Source organism: Gobio gobio, assembly GCF_949357685.1.
Source record: "Gobio gobio genome assembly, contig: scaffold_209, whole genome shotgun sequence".
In the NCBI taxonomy this organism is placed as follows: Eukaryota; Metazoa; Chordata; class Actinopteri; order Cypriniformes; family Gobionidae; genus Gobio; species Gobio gobio.
The window spans coordinates 19882-37026 of NW_027645642.1; the positions used below are offsets into that span (position 1 = coordinate 19882).

Sequence of the window (17145 nt, forward strand, 5' to 3'; positions counted from 1 at the left end):
TCTGATTAAAGTCATATAGGATGTGTTTGGTTAAGTCAATAACCTGCAGTGCTTCACTGTACCGGTGATCATCTTAAGTTTCAGCACGCTCTCAAACAGGGGAAGAGCATCCACAGGAGTTATAACCCTTCACCTATGCGTGATTTTGTGCTAATATAAGTTGTAATATTATATTTATTTTGTATAAATATCTGATTGTTCTCATATATGATGCGTTTAGTTGTTAATTAAACTTCTAAGCGCTTCAGTTTATGGTTGTTCGTTCATTCTCTCCAGCTTCAGCGCGCTCTCAAACAGCAACATTATTCCTAATAGACTAGACTAATATTACAGATGTTTACTATTACTGTAATATTAAACATATATTTTTTTTTCAAAAACACAGAAGCATTATTTTTTATAATTAGCACTTTTATTGTTCTCGTATCATTTCCATCAACAATATGGTTTGATTAAAGCCATTTCTTTATCGTCTGTGCGGAGGTTATTTCATGCACTTGCATTCTGATTCTTTATTATGCAGCCTCAGTAATGCTGTTCAATTACTTGTTTGCATTATTTAGGTATATTATTTTTATTTTTTAGACAATATAATTTTTGGTAACATTTTACAAATAAGGTCTCATTTTATTAATGCATTAACTATCATGAACAAACAGAGAGCAATAACCTTTGTTTCTTTTAGTAATAAAATGTTTGTGTTTTGTAACAGTCCATTCACAGTTCATACCTAATGTTAAAAGACATCACTTTGGGTCTGAATATGTTGAGATTAACATGAACTAAAATTAATAAATCCTGTTGAAGTATTGTTCATTCATTGTTGGTTAACTAATACTGACAAAAATTAAACCTTATTGTAAAGTGTTAAAAAAAAAAATTTTGGCCATAGGAGTGTAAAATTAATTTGAAAAGGTAAGGAATCTCACACTGGTTCAAATAGGCTACTGTAGTGTATAGGTTTGATTTATGTTGAAGTGTTTGGGACATGGCTTTTAATGGTGAGCCTTTTGATTTTGTAATCAGGCTCTCAGAGTTTATTAAAATTTGTATTTAGATTTATCGGCCAATATATCGGTTATCGGCTTTCAAATATTAAGAATTATCGGTTATCGGTATCGGCCAAAATGTTCATATCGGTGCATCCCTACAAAAAAGAGAGTTGTGTTTGTCATATTTCATTTTATTACAGTGAAGATAATCAGAGTACATATTCACATATTGCCTGAACCACATATTTATAGGTTGAATGTTATATTTCATTTTGTTTTAAAGGTCCAGTTCTTCGTGTTTTTTTGAAGCTTTGATTGTGTTTACAGTGTGCAATATAACATGTGTTCATGTTTCGCGTGTAAAAAAAAAACAGTATTTTTCACAAAATTTACTCATCTGTATACCGCTGTTTTCACTGTCCTAAAAACGGGCTGATGAGTTCCTTGTTCTCTGAAGTCCCTCCTTCAGAAATACGTAACGAGTTCTGATTGTGCCAGCGGTTCCCGTGTTGTGATTCGACAGCAGCTTAGCGCAAGTTGTACGGAAAGGTCATGCCTCTTAACGGGAGAATGATCTCTATAGCGTCCCTGGGAAAGCCAAACAAAGGTGATTTGACTCCGGGATGAAAATAACAGCGTCTCGACGACATGGCGACAAACACACTCAAGCTACAGTTCCTTTTCTCCACGCGACTGTCCTCTTCTCCACGTGGGACAGCAACAAGACCACGCCCCCTTTTTCGCGTATTCTTGTGGGCGGAGGTTAGTCTGTTCTACTGACGTAATTACTGCAGGAAGTACCAGGATGTAGTCCAAGCCAGCCGTTCGCTGTAGGCTTTGAAAGGGAACTTCTGTTAAATAAAATATCTCGCTTGGCATTGAACTTTGAGCGTTATAATTTTACAGGTATTATTTATGCTCTAACAGCAACATTACACACTAACTAAAGTTTGAACAATGGGATCACGAAGAACGGGACCTTTAAATATGCATGCAGTGAAGATAATCAAAGTACGCTTTTCCTGGACCACATTTGTGTGGCTATTTATGTTTAAGATTCTTAAAATATAAATAATCGTTGCTTATGATATTAATATTGAACCACTGTACTCACATGGACTGATTTAAATATGTGTTTAGTACATTAATGGATCTTGAGAGTGTACATTTCTGTGCTCCCTATGGAGGCCTCACTGAGCCTTCAGATTTCAACACAAATATCTTAATTTCTGTTCCTAAGATGAACGGAGGTCTTACGGGTGTGGAACGGCATAAGGGTGAGGAATAAATTACATTTCATTTTTGGGTGAACTAACCCTGGCCAGCCTTTTGCGGATATAGCAGCTTCAACTCTTCTGGGAAGGCTTTCCATAAGGTTTAGGAGTGTGTTTATGGGATTTTATTTTATTTTATCATTCTTCTAGAAGCACATTTGTGAGGTCAGGCACTGATGTTGGAGGAGAAGGCCTGGCTCTCAGTCTCTGCTCTAATTCATCCCAAAGGTGTTCTATCGGGGTTGAGGTCAGGACTCTGTGCAGGCCAGTCAAGTTCCTCCACTTCCATGTCTTTATGGATCTTGCTTTGTGCACTGGAGCAGAGTCATGTTTTGAGAGGAAGGGGTCATTACCTCTTGGCAGGTGTAAGGCTTCTCTTCAGTGTGAATTCTCATGTGTTTCTCAAGGCTTGCTTTATGAGTGAAACTCTTTCCACACTGTTGGCAGGTGTAAGGCTTCTCTCCAGTGTGAATTCTCATGTGTTCCTGAAGGGTTCCTTTACGAGTGAAACTCTTTCCACACTGTGGACAGGTGTAAGGCTTCTCTCCAGTGTGAATTCTCATGTGGACTTTAAGAAGCCCTTTTCGAGTAAAGCTCTTTCCACACTGTTGGCAGGTGTGAGACTTCTCTCCAGTGTGAATTCTCATGTGTTCCTGAAGGGTTCCTTTACGAGTGAAACTATTTCCACACTGTGGGCAGGTGTAAGGCTTCTCTCCAGTGTGAATTCTCATGTGGACTTTAAGATGACCTTTACGAGTGAAACTCTTTCCACACTGTGGGCAGGTGTAAGGCTTCTCTCCAGTGTGAATTCTCATGTGTTTCTTAAGGTTTGCTTTATGAGTGAAACTCTTTCCACACTGTGGGCAGGGGTAAGCCTTCTCTCCTGTGTGAAGTCTCATGTGGCCTTTAAGAAGCCCGTTTCGAGTAAAGCTCTTTCCACACTGTTGGCAGGTGTGAGGCTTCTCTCCAGTGTGAATTCTCATGTGGACTTTAAGAGACTCTTTATGAGTGAAACTCTTTCCACACTGTTGGCAGGTGTAAGGCTTCTCTCCAGTGTGAATTCTATTGTGTTTCCCAAGGGTTCCTTTATCAGTGAAACTCTTTCCACACTGTTGGCAGGTGTAAGGCTTCTCTCCAGTGTGAATTCTCATGTGGCCTTTAAGATGCCCTTTATCAGTGAAACTTTTTCCACACTGTTGGCAGGTGTAAGGCTTCTCTCCAGTGTGAAGTCTCATGTGGCCTTTAAGATGCCCTTTTCGAGTGAAACTCTTTCCACACTGCTGGCAGGTGTGAGGCTTCTCTCCAGTGTGAATTTTAATGTGTTCCTCAAGGTTTCCTTTACGTCTGAAACTCTTTCTACACTGCTGGCAGGTGTAAGGCTTCTCCCCAGTGTTCATTTTCCTGTGGACTTTAAGGTGCTGTTTTTCAATTAAACTCTTTCCAGACTTTTTTTGTGAGGAAATCTTTTCAGTCTGTGAGCAACTAAAAGATTTTTCTCCAGCTATGAAATCATGATGTTGCCCATACGGATCTTTCTCTTCCATTGGATTTAGTTCTTGGCTCTCCACTTTTAGTGCCATCAGATCTAAAACAGACAAAAAAAAAGTTAACCGCAGTTCAATGGCACAAAACAACAGACAAAGACATTAAACCAGAAACATGTATGTTACATCCTATTCCCAGTAAGCTACAGAAAGAGGGGTTACATTTCTTTAGGAAAATGTACAAACTCTCTTTTCATCATGTTTGGATTCTATGTGTTCAGGACACTGCCACAGTTGTTATTGAAGTGGTTTGTAATATAGGGTTTTGCGATTTGGGGAAAATATCTAATTGCGATTTTTCTGACAGATATTATGATTCGATTTGCTATTTAAAGGGTTGGTAAACCACGATTTGACTTTTCTAACTTTAGCTAATGTGTAATGTTGCTGTTTGAGCATAAACAACATCTGCAAAGTTACAATGTTCAAAGTTTAAAGCAAAGGGAGATATTTGCTTTTAAAGAAATCAATTTCTAAGGACTACAGCAAACGGCCAGTAGGGACTACTAGACATTCCTCCAGGGTCTCTGACATCACCAGCCCCAATATTTACATAAACCCCTCCTCCGAGAATATTAAATAAGGGGGGGAGAGGCCATTTTGTATCGCCGCGGGAAAGCGTTGTTGTGGTTAGTAGGCTGGAGTGTTGTTGCCGCAATGCCGACGAAACGCTGTTATTTTCATCAACAAAGTTGCAGGTCCACTTTGTTCAGCCTTCCTAGGGACGGGGGTGCGTTGCAGTGCGTTTAATATTCAACATCATGTTATATGCGTGTGTGTATGAGACAGAGGGGAACAGGGGTCGGATGAGAAGACCGGAAAATGTGACATAATGGACAATATCCGTCTGTATTTGCAATACACGAGCCGCGGTTCAGCTGCACAAGACAAACACTGCCAGGGCTCCCGCTGCAATATTCACGGAGGAAAGCTTCCACAATCTTCGCGAGTTCAATGCAGGATTCGCACAGCGGCTTGTCCTGAAGGATGGATTCAAAAACAGAAGCTGTTTACGGGCCACAACCTGTAAGTATGATTTATTTTTCGTTGATGTGTTTTCCTGTAATAGTCTGTATTGTTAATTGTACGTTGTGGCAAGGAAGTAAACAGATGACAACGCTGTTTGGCTCTGCAAACCAGTTTGTTAAATGCTCATTCATACTTAACGTTACAAACTTTTTTTTAAATCTCAACAGAGAACTTGGCATTAGTGTAAATTATTCTTTGATTAGAGCTTTTATGTATTGTTTATCTACAGGCATGCTAAACATGGTTCTGTGTTTGATTTGGCTACTAGTAAAGCCAATGTTTAGAGTTCATTCTTGCGACATTCTATTTGGCTATAATCGTTCTAAAAATACAAAAGTAACGGTGCCATTCAGTAGCGATCACTATAGATCCGCAGTCTTTACTCTTGAGGACTGAACAGGTTCTGCTCGATCATCTTCACTAAAATTGTCTGGGTCCGATTCGGGCTCAAATTGGTATGGTTTTATTGATGCCATTGTTTCTAGTACTACCCAAAGCACAGTCTACCGGTAAGGTAAGGGGCGTGACGTTTCCGACAAACGTGCACAGGGCGGTTAGCGAATCACAACACACTGGGCCAGCTAACCAATCTGAGCCCATTGCGTATTTTTGAGGGACTGGCTTCATACCGTTTTTACAAAGAGGGACAGAGTAGTGTAGAATAAAGGTAAAATTTATGAAAAATAATGCAATTTTTTTTTAAACGAAGCATGAACACGTTACAGTGCACCCCACAAACACAATCAAGCCTTCGAAAGAATGTGTTTTACCACCCCTTTAATTCTGTTAGGTCAAGCTTCAGCTGCACAACAGGGAACATGTCGAAAAGAGTCAGGTGAATGAAAAATGCCAGCGCTTGTTTTTGTTGTTTGCTGACCGCTACCGTTGTGTCTGTGAATGCGGCTCACCGTTAATGAACGTGTCACGGATTGATGATGTAAAACTCAGTCCGTACGTGTCTCTTGCTTGCGTCCGTTTTCGCGTTTGACTGTCGTACAGTCTGACATAATGACAACTGAGATCCTACAGTGTGACATGTATTACATCAGGGATCGTGTTCGTACAGTCTGACAAGCAACATTCGCAGAGGATTTAGAAAAATCGCACCGTGTGCAGGACCCTTAACTCCAATTATAAAATAGTTTTTTCTCCAATTCATTGTTGAAATATAATTTTATACACAGTGTAGGTCATTTTCACGACAGGTTTATTTAACATGCATGAAATAATCAAGACATCACTAACAGGTTAAGTAGAATATAATGAATATAACGGATAATATAGAGCATAATTTTATTCACTAGAGAAATCAACTCTTTCACTAAATATATGTTGACACTGAATGACTGCCTGAGGTAAATGTGATGCTAACGTTACATGACATTGTTTAGTTTACAAGCAGTTATATTGACGTCTTTCCCCTGTTGAAACACTGATTTAGCGATTACACCACATGACAGCTTTTGCTTATAGCCCCCCAGCTCTGCCGCCATGTGTTGGAGTTTACCCCGGTGAACGAGAGGGTCGTTTCCCTGCGGCTTCGGCTCAGGGATAGGTCTCTCACTGTTGTTTGTGCCTACGGGCCGAACGGCAGTGCAGAGTACCCGGCCTTTTTGGTGTCCCTGGGAGGGGTGCTGGAAAGTGCTCCGACTGGGGACTCCGTCGTTCTACTGGGGGACTTCAACGCCCACGTGGGCAATGACAGTGACACCTGGAGGGGCGTGATTGGGAGGAACGGCCCCCCTGATCTGAACCCGAGTGGTGTTCAGTTATTGGACTTCTGTGCTAGTCACGGTTTGTCCATAACGAACACCATGTTCAGGCATAAGAGTGTCCATCAGTGCACATGGCACCAGGACACTCTAGGTCGTAGGTCAATGATCGACTTTGTGGTCGTTTCATCTGACCTGCGGCCGTATGTCTTGGACACTCGGGTGAAGAGAGGGGCGGAGCTGTCAACTGATCACCACCTGGTGGTGAGTTGGATCCGATGGCGGGGGAGGAAGCTGGACAGACCCGGTAGACCCAAGCGTACTGTAAGGGTCTGCTGGGAACGTTTGGCCGAGCCCCCTGTCAGAGAGATCTTCAACTCCCACCTCCGGCAGAACTTCGACCGGATCCCGAGGGAGGCTGGAGATATTGAGTCCGAATGGACCATGTTCTCCACCTCCATTGTCAAAGCTGCCGCTCGGAGCTGTGGCCGTAAGGTCTCCGGTGCATGTCGAGGCGGCAATCCCCGAACTCGGTGGTGGACACCGGAAGTAAGGGATGCCGTCAAGCTGAAGAAGGAGTCCTATCGGGCCTGGTTGGCTTGTGGGACTCCTGAGGCAGCTGACATGTACCGGCAGGCTAAGCGGACTGCAGCCCGGGTGGTTGTGGAGGCAAAAACTCGGGCCTGGGAGGAGTTCGGTGAGGCCATGGAAAAGGACTATCGGCTGGCCTCGAAGAGATTCTGGCAAACCGTCCGGCGCCTCAGGAGGGGGAAGCAGTGCCCTACCAACGCTGTTTACAGTGGCGATGGGCAGCTGTTGACCTCAACTGGGGATATCGTCGGACGGTGGAAGGAATACTTTGAGGATCTCCTCAATCCCGCCATCACGCCTTCCATTGAGGAAGCAGAGGCTGGGGGCTCAGAGGAGGACTCGTCCATCACCCGGGCTGAAGTCACCGAGGTGGTCAAGAAACTCCTCGGTGGCAAGGCACCGGGGGTGGATGAGATCCGCCCTGAGTACCTCAAGTCTCTGGATGTTGTGGGGCTGTCTTGGCTGACACGCCTCTGCAACATCGCGTGGCGGTCGGGGACAGTGCCTCTGGGATGGCAGACCGGGGTGGTGGTCCCTCTTTTTAAGAAGGGGGACCGGAGGGTGTGTTCCAACTACAGGGGGATCACACTTCTCAGCCTCCCCGGGAAAGTCTATGCCAGGGTACTGGAGAGGAGAATACGGCCGATAGTAGAACCTCGGATTCAGGAGGAACAGTCTGGTTTTCGTCCGGGCCGTGGTACACTGGACCAGCTCTATACCCTCTACAGGGTGCTGGAGGGTTCATGGGAGTTTGCCCAACCAGTCCACATGTGTTTTGTGGATTTGGAGAAGGCATTCGACTGTGTCCCTCGCGGCATCCTGTGGAGGGTGCTCGGGGAGTATGGGGTCCGGGGTCCTTTGCTAAGGGCTGTCCGGTCCCTGTACGACCAAAGCAGGAGTTTGGTCCGCATTGCCGGCAGTAAGTCAGACTTGTTCCCGGTGCATGTTGGACTCCGGCAGGGCTGCCCTTTGTCGCCGGTTCTGTTCATAATTTTTATGGACAGAATTTCTAGGCGCAGCCAGGGGCCGGAGGGTGTCAGGTTTGGGGACCATGCGGTTTCGTCTCTGCTCTTTGCGGATGACGTTGTCGTGTTGGCCCCTTCTAACCAGGACCTTCAGCATGCACTGGGACGGTTTGCAGCCGAGTGTGAAGCGGCTGGGATGAGGATCAGCACCTCCAAATCCGAGGCCATGGTCCTCAGTCGGAAAAGGGTGGTTTGCCCTCTTCAGGTTGGTGGAGAGTTCCTGCCTCAAGTGGAGGAGTTCAAGTATCTAGGGGTCTTGTTCACGAGTGAGGGGAGGATGGAACGAGAGATTGACAAACGGATCGGTGCAGCTTCTGCAGTAATGCGGTCGATGTACCGGTCTGTTGTGGTGAAGAAAGAGCTAAGCCGTAAGGCGAAGCTCTCGATTTACCGGTCAATCTACGTTCCTACTCTCACCTATGGTCATGAGCTTTGGGTCATGACCGAAAGGACAAGATCCCGGATACAGGCGGCCGAAATGAGTTTTCTCCGCAGGGTGGCTGGGCGCTCCCTTAGAGATAGGGTGAGGAGCTCAGTCACTCGGGAGGAACTCGGAGTAGAGCCGCTGCTCCTCCACATCGAGAGGGGTCAGTTGAGGTGGCTCGGGCATCTGTTCCGGATGCCTCCTGAGCGCCTTCCCGGGAAGGTGTTTCGGGCATGTCCAACCGGGAGGAGGCCCCGGGGAAGACCTAGGACACGCTGGAGGGACTATGTCTTCCGGCTGGCCTGGGAACGCCTCGGTGTCCCCCCGGAAGAGCTGGAGGAAGTGTCTAGGGAGAGGGAAGTCTGGGCATCTCTGCTTAGACTGCTGCCCCCGCGACCCGGCCCTGGATAAAGCGGAAGAAGATGGATGGATGGATGGACCACATGACAGTAAGTTGTAATGTATCCTCAGCATCAGGGACGTCGTTAGGCCTATTTTAGGGGGGCTGAAGCTACCCCAAAATGTTCCTAAGCCCCCCTAAATGATAATAAGAACCACAATAACAATTCGATTTATCAATAACCCTATCCTCATTCATATTTAGACGCAACAAATGATTTATATCCAGTGTGGGATAATTATGTTTTATGGGACAATTATGTGTTATCTAAAAAGGTTAACTATGTTTGGTATATTACAATATGTTTGGAATCTTTTAATATGCTTGTGTAACCACTTACAGCAGAGGCCTATGGTGACTAAAGCCAGTCACCATATGAATTAACTAGAGGCACGCTCTGATAGCGAAAGTATTTGAAACCATGAGCTGGCAGTGGGGGAGCGGCTATGCTTGGTATGTTTTTGTGTGCAGATGCCAAATAGGGGAGGTCGAGAGGAGCGAAGGCCATTGGAAGGTGTTCATCGAACCAGGAGAAAGGCGTCACCAACACAAGAATAAAAACTGCATACTTAGCCTTGTGAGACATTACGGACCGCCCGTATGTCAGTATTGATTTGCTGTTCTGTAATCCTGAGCTCAGAAGCTGATCTGATTTTGCTTTATTAAACTTTCAATTTACTTTTATACTTTTACTGAATCTCTTGCGTCTACTTATTGACAAACCAAAGAACTGGGGAGGAAACGGCAATTTCCAACACCAGCTACAAAAAAATAGCCGAAAAGTCGGAAGTTGGACAGAAGTACAAAGAGTCATTGTGCTATCAAGATGATACAGCGTTGCAGACCGGAGCACTACTGCAAGTAACTTCATCTCGTCTCATCGTTACCAAGGTTTTAATCGTTAACGAAAGCGAACGAAAAAACGAAAACTAGGTGGGTTGTCATTAACTGAAATAAAAATAAAAACGAGGCATTACAAAAAAATGGTAACTAACCAAAACTGTAATGTGTGTTTGGCAAAACTGACTAAAATAAAATTATAGATTAAATGTCCTTAGTTTTCGTCTTCATCAATGTCTTTCATTGAGCAAATAACCTTCAGCTGCATTTCCTTCCCCTGCGTCTCTCACTCACGCGTCTCTCTCACATACACACGCGCCACCAGGGGCGTAAATTTAATCTAAAAGTTTTAGATTAAGAGAAGAGATTTTTAGAAAAGAGCAATTTTTGAAGGGGACACAAATAATACAGCCAAAATCGTACTTGTAAGGATATATGTACCACAAAAAAAATAAAAAAAAAATAAAACATTTCGTACTTATTTGCCGTTTTGGTGCACTGAAAAATTATCTAATAATCTAATCTCCGTTTTTCTTTTCTCTGTCATTTTATCTGACCAACAACACAAAGCGATAGTAGTTTACATACGATTAAGGTTCACCACGCAGTCATATTATAATTATTCAATTATCTTGCGTCCTCCACATAGTATGTTATACTATGATATTCAGATATTTAGATATTCAACTGCAGAAGCCTCTGATCTGCCACTTATCATCATATTGAGCAAAACCCTACACAGATCTGACTGAACTTCAATTTTTTTAATTTGGGGGCGGGTTGCTTGAATTTTGGGTTCAATAGCCTATTATTCGTAATGAAAAACACAACAACAAAACAGTACAATGACACACTCCCTTAAATAGGCGCTTTTACACTTTGAAACCAAATCTTCGATAATCTTGTCTGTCAGCTGTTTGCTCGTTCGGCTCGTGCTGTATTGAGCAGACACGTTCAGTTTTTAATTGTTTTGTCAGTTCTCTAACTGAACTCAATGATTTTATTACTATACAGCGGAGCGGGGCGGTGCGGCGGTGGGCAAGTGATGTTAACAGTGTTTTCCCTAATCTGTATTAAAAAGAAAAGAATCACTTCATCTGACGTTTAAAGTGAATAAAATAGCCTTGACCGCGACTTACTGGTGTTTCACAACTGCTGTCTGAAGCAGTTCTCTCCCCAAACTTGTGTGGTAGTTTTTCTACGTTCTACTATGTTAGTTGAGGTGCACGGTGGATCAAACCACTGTGAGGCAAGGGGGGACTCAAAATGTTTCTAAACTTAAAACGCATTTTTTTTGTCCCGTTTGCGTTTGTATTGTTTTACTACTTACACATTTATTTTAAATATATATTGTTATATTATTTACAATACTCAGCATGGTTTTTAGGGGGGGACAGCCCTCAGATAGGGGGGGTCCTGTCCCCCCCATCCACTCTGCGATTTACGCCCCTGCACGCCACACACACAACACACACACACACACACACACACAGCCCCTCCCCTCCGTGCACACCGCCGTCTCCATGAGAACGAGTGTTCGCCGTTGAAAGCAAGTTCGCGAAAGGTTGGCATCTCGTGAACACCTTTACACAATCACACATTAAAAAGTGGTATAAAAATATTTTTAATTCAGAATATAATTTTGTCAGTGTGTTAATGTCGACCCGAGAAGCGATTGCTACTTTAGAAAGTTAATTAGTTGCAAGTTTGAGGTAAAATGCACTTGTGTTGTCAATGCTGTGATTCAAATATTAAATAATGTTATGTCATGTGTTTACACTTACACTGAATGTTTGATGAGTAGGCTATTGTATAGGGTACATTTATCAGAAGCCTTGGATGAACAGGGAAGTGCGACTCCTGCTGAAGTCACGCAACACTGCCTTCAGATCAGGAGATGCACAAGCCTACAGTACATCCAGAGCAAACCTGAAGAGGGGCATCAAAAAGGCCAAGCACTGCTACAAGCTAAAGATAGAGGGACACTTTTCCAACTCTGACCCTCGACGCATGTGGCAGGGCATTCAGGCCATCAGTGATTATAAACCCACCCACTCCACCCCCGCAGCCACTGATGTCAACTTCCTGAACGAGCTAAATTACTTCTATGCTCGTTTTGAAAGAGACAACAGAGAAACTGCCACCAAGCTCAAACCCTCAGCTGACCACCCACCAATCACACTCTCCTCCACAGATGTCTGCAAGGCACTGAGCCGGATCAGCGCGCACAAGGCTGCTGGACCAGACAACATCCCTGGACGTGTTCTCAGGGCATGTGCGGAGCAGCTCGCTGGGGTTTTTACAGACCTTTTCAACCTGTCTCTTGCCCAAGCAGCTGTACCATCATGCTTTAAACGCACTTCCATTGTGCCAGTGCCGAAACACTCTAGCCCGAGGTGCCCTAATGACTACCGCCCTGTAGCACTCACACCCATCATTATGAAGTGCTTTGAACGGCTGGTCCTTGAACACCTAAAAGACTCTCTACCATCCACATTGGACTCACACCAGTTTGCCTACCGCAGCAATAGGAGCACAGAGGATGCAGTTTCCATGGCACTGCACTCTGTGCTCACTCATCTGGACCATAAGAACACTTATGCACGCATGCTGTTTGTTGACTTCAGCTCAGCATTCAACACGGTCATACTAACCAAGTTAATAGCCAAACTTGGAGACCTGGGCATCAACACTTCAATGTGTAACTGGATTTTGGACTTCCTAACTGACAGACCCCAGAATGTTCGATCAGGATCCACCTGCTCCACGTCCATCACACTCAACACTGGTGTACCACAGGGCTGTGTGCTAAGTCCGTTTCTCTACTCCCTCTTCACCGCCGACTGCAAGCCTGTGTATGGATCTAATTCCATCGTCAAGTTTGCGGAAGACACTACGGTGATTGGTCTCATCAGCAACAACGATGAGACTGCCTACAGGGAAGAGATCCAGCACCTGGCCACATGGTGCGCTGATAATAACCTGCTCCTCAACACCACCAAAACGAAGGAGCTCATCGTGGACTTCAGGAAGGAGCCAAGAGGCACACACGACACCATCCACATCAATGGAATGGCTGTTGAGCGTGTCTCCAGTTTCAAGTTCCTGGGGATCCACATCTCGGCAGACATGTCGTGCTCCACTGCCTGCCATCGAGCACATCCAGAGGAAACGCTGTCTGCATCGAGCTCGCAGCATCCTCAAGGACTCCTCTCACCCAGCCCACAGACTGTTTTCTCTCCTGCCCTCCGGCAGGCGTTTCAGGATCCACCGGACCAGGACCAGCAGACTTAAGAACAGTTTTTTTCCCCAGAGCTGTCTCTTTACTGAACTCAAACCCCCGTTGATCCACTCCCCTCATATACTGCTAACTCTCCTACCTCACATCTGCCTTCACTTTGTTATTTGCACTACCGACTGTTTATTATAGTAACAACTGTTTACTTATACATCTTGCACTGCCATATCTTAACTGGATTATGCTCATTTGCACTGCCGACTGTATTTATAGTACCCCTGTTTGCATTTGCATTTTGCACCATACTTCTAACTGTAATATGCAACCACTTTCCACTGCACTTTTACACTTTTTTTCGGATAGCTCTGTCCATCATTTATTGCACTACCTTAATCCACTGCTATATTCCTCATTTTAGCCTAACATATTATTGTATACCTCTATCTGTAAAATTCTGTTTATAGTAATAGCCATCTGTATATTGTATTCATAGTACATATTCACCTGTAAATTCTGTTTATAGTAATAGCCATCTGTATAATTATTCACTGTACATATTCACCTGTAAATTCAGTTCTGTTTATAGTAATAACCATCTCTCTATTTATACATATTTATATATATTCAGTACATATCCATGTCCTGCACTTACGCAACCACTGTATATATCCTGCACTTGCTGCTATTGCACTTCTGGTTAGACCTAAACTGCATTTCGTTGCCTTGTACTTGTACTTGTGTAATGACTATAAAGTTGAATCTAATCTAATCTAATCAGGAGCAAAATCTGGCCTAAGGAAATTCCCCCTTTGATGTGTCTAAAAGCTAACATTACAGTAACTTTTCTTTAACAGAGTAGAAATGGAAGAGAATATGTCTGTCACGTTTTACTTGTTAAAGGGATAGTTCACCAAAAAACTTTTTTATTTACTCTCCCTCAAGTTGTTCCAAACCTGAATGAGTTTCTTTCTTCTGCTGAACACAAAAGAAGATATTTTTAATAATGTTTGTAACCAAGCAGAGAGAGCAACCATTGACTAAAAATACTATGGTAGTCAATGGTTGCTCTCTCTGCTTGGTTACAAACATTATTCAAAATATCATCTTTTGTGTTCAGCAGAACAAAGAAACTCATTCAGGTTTGGAACAACTTGAGGGTGAGTAAATGATGACAGAAGTTTCTATCCCTTTAACATCTTGGTTTCTTGACTGGTTATTGACATAAGTGTAGCTCTAGATGTGAGTGCACAGATTTTGCAAACGCAAGTTACAAATACCCTGGGGGCGAGTGTGGGAACTCGGATTGAAGTGTGCTCGGTGCTTGAAACAAGACGACTGTGAACTGTTAAAGATTGCACTCGGTTACACGCGTGCACCGAACTATCCATCGTGTTAAACCCGCCAATAGCGCGCCAGGTGAATAAGCCGGTTTCTGATTGGTCCCCGCAAATTTGTAACAGAAGCAGGATAGAAATATGTACAGGTTTCCAGCCTGAGGTACAGGCCGAAATCAATTCGCCTGCAGTTTGGGCTGGGTTTACCTGGTCTAGGCCATTTCAGGAGCGACTCGCAGAACAGGATAGCGGATTCAGTCAATTAAAAGCGTTCGTCATTCCTGAAACTTTGCGGTATATGTGGACGTTGGTCCTCTTAAGAAACATGACAAAACTTTTCTTCAAATTGTGAATGTAGTATAGACTACAGAAAGCAAGCAGTGCAGCTGTTATAGTGATCGACAGAAAATCCCTCTATAAACCAATGAATCTAACAGCACAAAAAATTATTTACATTGAGTAAGCTTTGCTTGTTATAATGAGAGGATCTGTGAGCGTGTAGACTTGAAAATATCAAATGAGTGAGCTCAGCTTTGAGAATGAAACCAACCTGTGTGTTCTTCAGTTTCTTCATGTTTCACTCTCAATGTTTCTTCAATCTTCACGTCTTCTCTCTCCTCTTTCTCTGTTTGTTCCTCAGTTTCTTCATGTTTCAAACTGAATACATTTTCAATCCTCAGGTCTTCACTCTCCTCTTTCTTTCTTTGTTCCTCAGTTTCTTCATGTTTCAAACTGAATACATTTTCAATCCTCAGGTCTTCACTCTCCTCTTTAATAAACACCATCTTTATTAATGATCTCAGCTGCTTCTCCAGGAGTTTTTCTGTGTGTTTGTCCTGTTTAAGACGAAAAATAAATCCACATTAAATCTCTGATTGTCTCAATCAGCTCTATTTCAGTATCAACAGTCTCAGTAACACTCAAAACTAGCACTACAAACTAATAAAAGAAAACAAATTACACAAACACTATATATTTATTTAATTTCTCTCATCTCTATTCTCCAGAGACTGAACTCATGTTTATATGATGAACTGAGTCTCTATCAGCTCTAGTTCAGTCTCAGTAACACTCAACACTAGCACTACACACTAATAATGAACACTAGAGAGTGTGATAAAGCTCAGTTTCTCCATCATCTCTACTCTCCAGAGACTGAACTCATGTTTATATGATGAACTGAGTCTCTATCAGCTCTAGTTCAGTCTCAGTAACACTCAACACTAGCACTACACACTAATAATGAACACTAGAGAGTGTGATAAAGCTCAGTTTCTCCATCATCTCTACTCTCCAGAGACTGAACTCATGTTTATATGATGAACTGAGTCTCTATCAGCTCTAGTTCAGTCTCAGTAACACTCAACACTAGCACTACACACTAATAATGAACACTAGAGAGTGTGATAAAGCTCAGTTTCTCCATCATCTCTACTCTCCAGAGACTGAACTCATGTTTATATGATGAACTGAGTCTCTATCAGCTCTAGTTCAGTCTCAGTAACACTCAACACTAGCACTACACACTAATAATGAACACTAGAGAGTGTGATAAAGCTCAGTTTCTCTCATCATCTCTACTCTCCAGAGACTGAACTCATGTTTATATGATGAACTGAGTCTCTATCAGCTCTAGTTCAGTCTCAGTAACACTCAACACTAGCACTACACACTAATAATGAACACTAGAGAGTGTGATAAAGCTCAGTTTCTCCATCATCTCTACTCTCCAGAGACTGAACTCATGTTTATATGATGAACTGAGTCTCTATCAGCTCTAGTTCAGTCTCAGTAACACTCAACACTAGCACTACACACTAATAATGAACACTAGAGAGTGTGATAAAGCTCAGTTTCTCCATCATCTCTACTCTCCAGAGACTGAACTCATGTTTATATGATGAACTGAGTCTCTATCAGCTCTAGTTCAGTCTCAGTAACACTCAACACTAGCACTACACACTAATAATGAACACTAGAGAGTGTGATAAAGCTCAATTTCTCATCATCTCTACTCTCCAGAGACTGAACTCATGTTTATATGATGAACTGAGTCTCTATCAGCTCTAGTTCAGTCTCAGTAACACTCAACACTAGCACTACACACTAATAATGAACACTAGAGAGTGTGATAAAGCTCAGTTTCTCCATCATCTCTACTCTCCAGAGACTGAACTCTTTTTTATTCTGTTACTTTACTCACACAACACTGATAAATGTTAGATAAAGCAATGCTGTGTTACATTTAATAATACATCATTCATTCTGCCTGTAAAACTTTGAAGATGGTTTCTATAATTTTAAACACTTTAAACGCTTAAAACACACAAACCTTTCTTCAGCAGAAACACAACACATGCGGGAGCGCGGCGCGGACTTATGACGTCACACCAATCACACCAAAATAAAAGTCCCGCTCTCTCTCTCTCTCTCTCTCTCTCTCTCTCTCTCTCTCTCTCACACACACACACACACACACACACACACACACACACACACACACACACACACACACACACACACACACACACACACACACACACACACACACACACACACACACACACACACACACACTCACTCTCACTCCAGTCTACATTCACAGAAGTGCCCAAATACAAATAATACAAGAGATGACCAAAATTCAGGGCTGAATGTATTGGTGAAATACATATTTAAATACATGTTGTTCAGTGATGAGCTGAAAATATTAGGAAACTAGTAAAGACTGAGAGACTTTAA

The 17145-nt window shown here is 43.1% G+C and overlaps 1 protein-coding gene across 1 annotated transcript; it reads right to left on the minus strand.

The window, feature by feature from the left end:
* Window positions 1–599: 599 nt before the first annotated feature.
* On the minus strand, window positions 600–16801 carry LOC307122451 (uncharacterized protein). The gene is made up of 3 exons (XM_079846432.1): window positions 16736–16801; window positions 14954–15239; window positions 600–3851 (listed from the first exon to the last, which is right to left on the minus strand). Exons 2-3 carry the CDS (start codon window positions 15186–15188, stop codon window positions 2560–2562), a joined length of 1527 nt encoding a protein of 508 aa, XP_079702558.1. The 5' UTR covers window positions 15189–15239; window positions 16736–16801; the 3' UTR covers window positions 600–2559.
* Window positions 16802–17145: the final 344 nt, after the last annotated feature.

Excerpts from the sequence above, each read along its gene's own strand:
- LOC307122451 (XM_079846432.1), bottom strand. The coding sequence starts at position 15,188 with ATGGTGTTTATTAAAGAGGAGAGTGAAGACCTGAGGATTGAAAATGTA. Across the intron at positions 3,852-14,953 it reads AGAAACTGAAGAACACACAG|ATCTGATGGCACTAAAAGTG; the intron begins GTTGGTTTCATT and ends TGTCTGTTTTAG.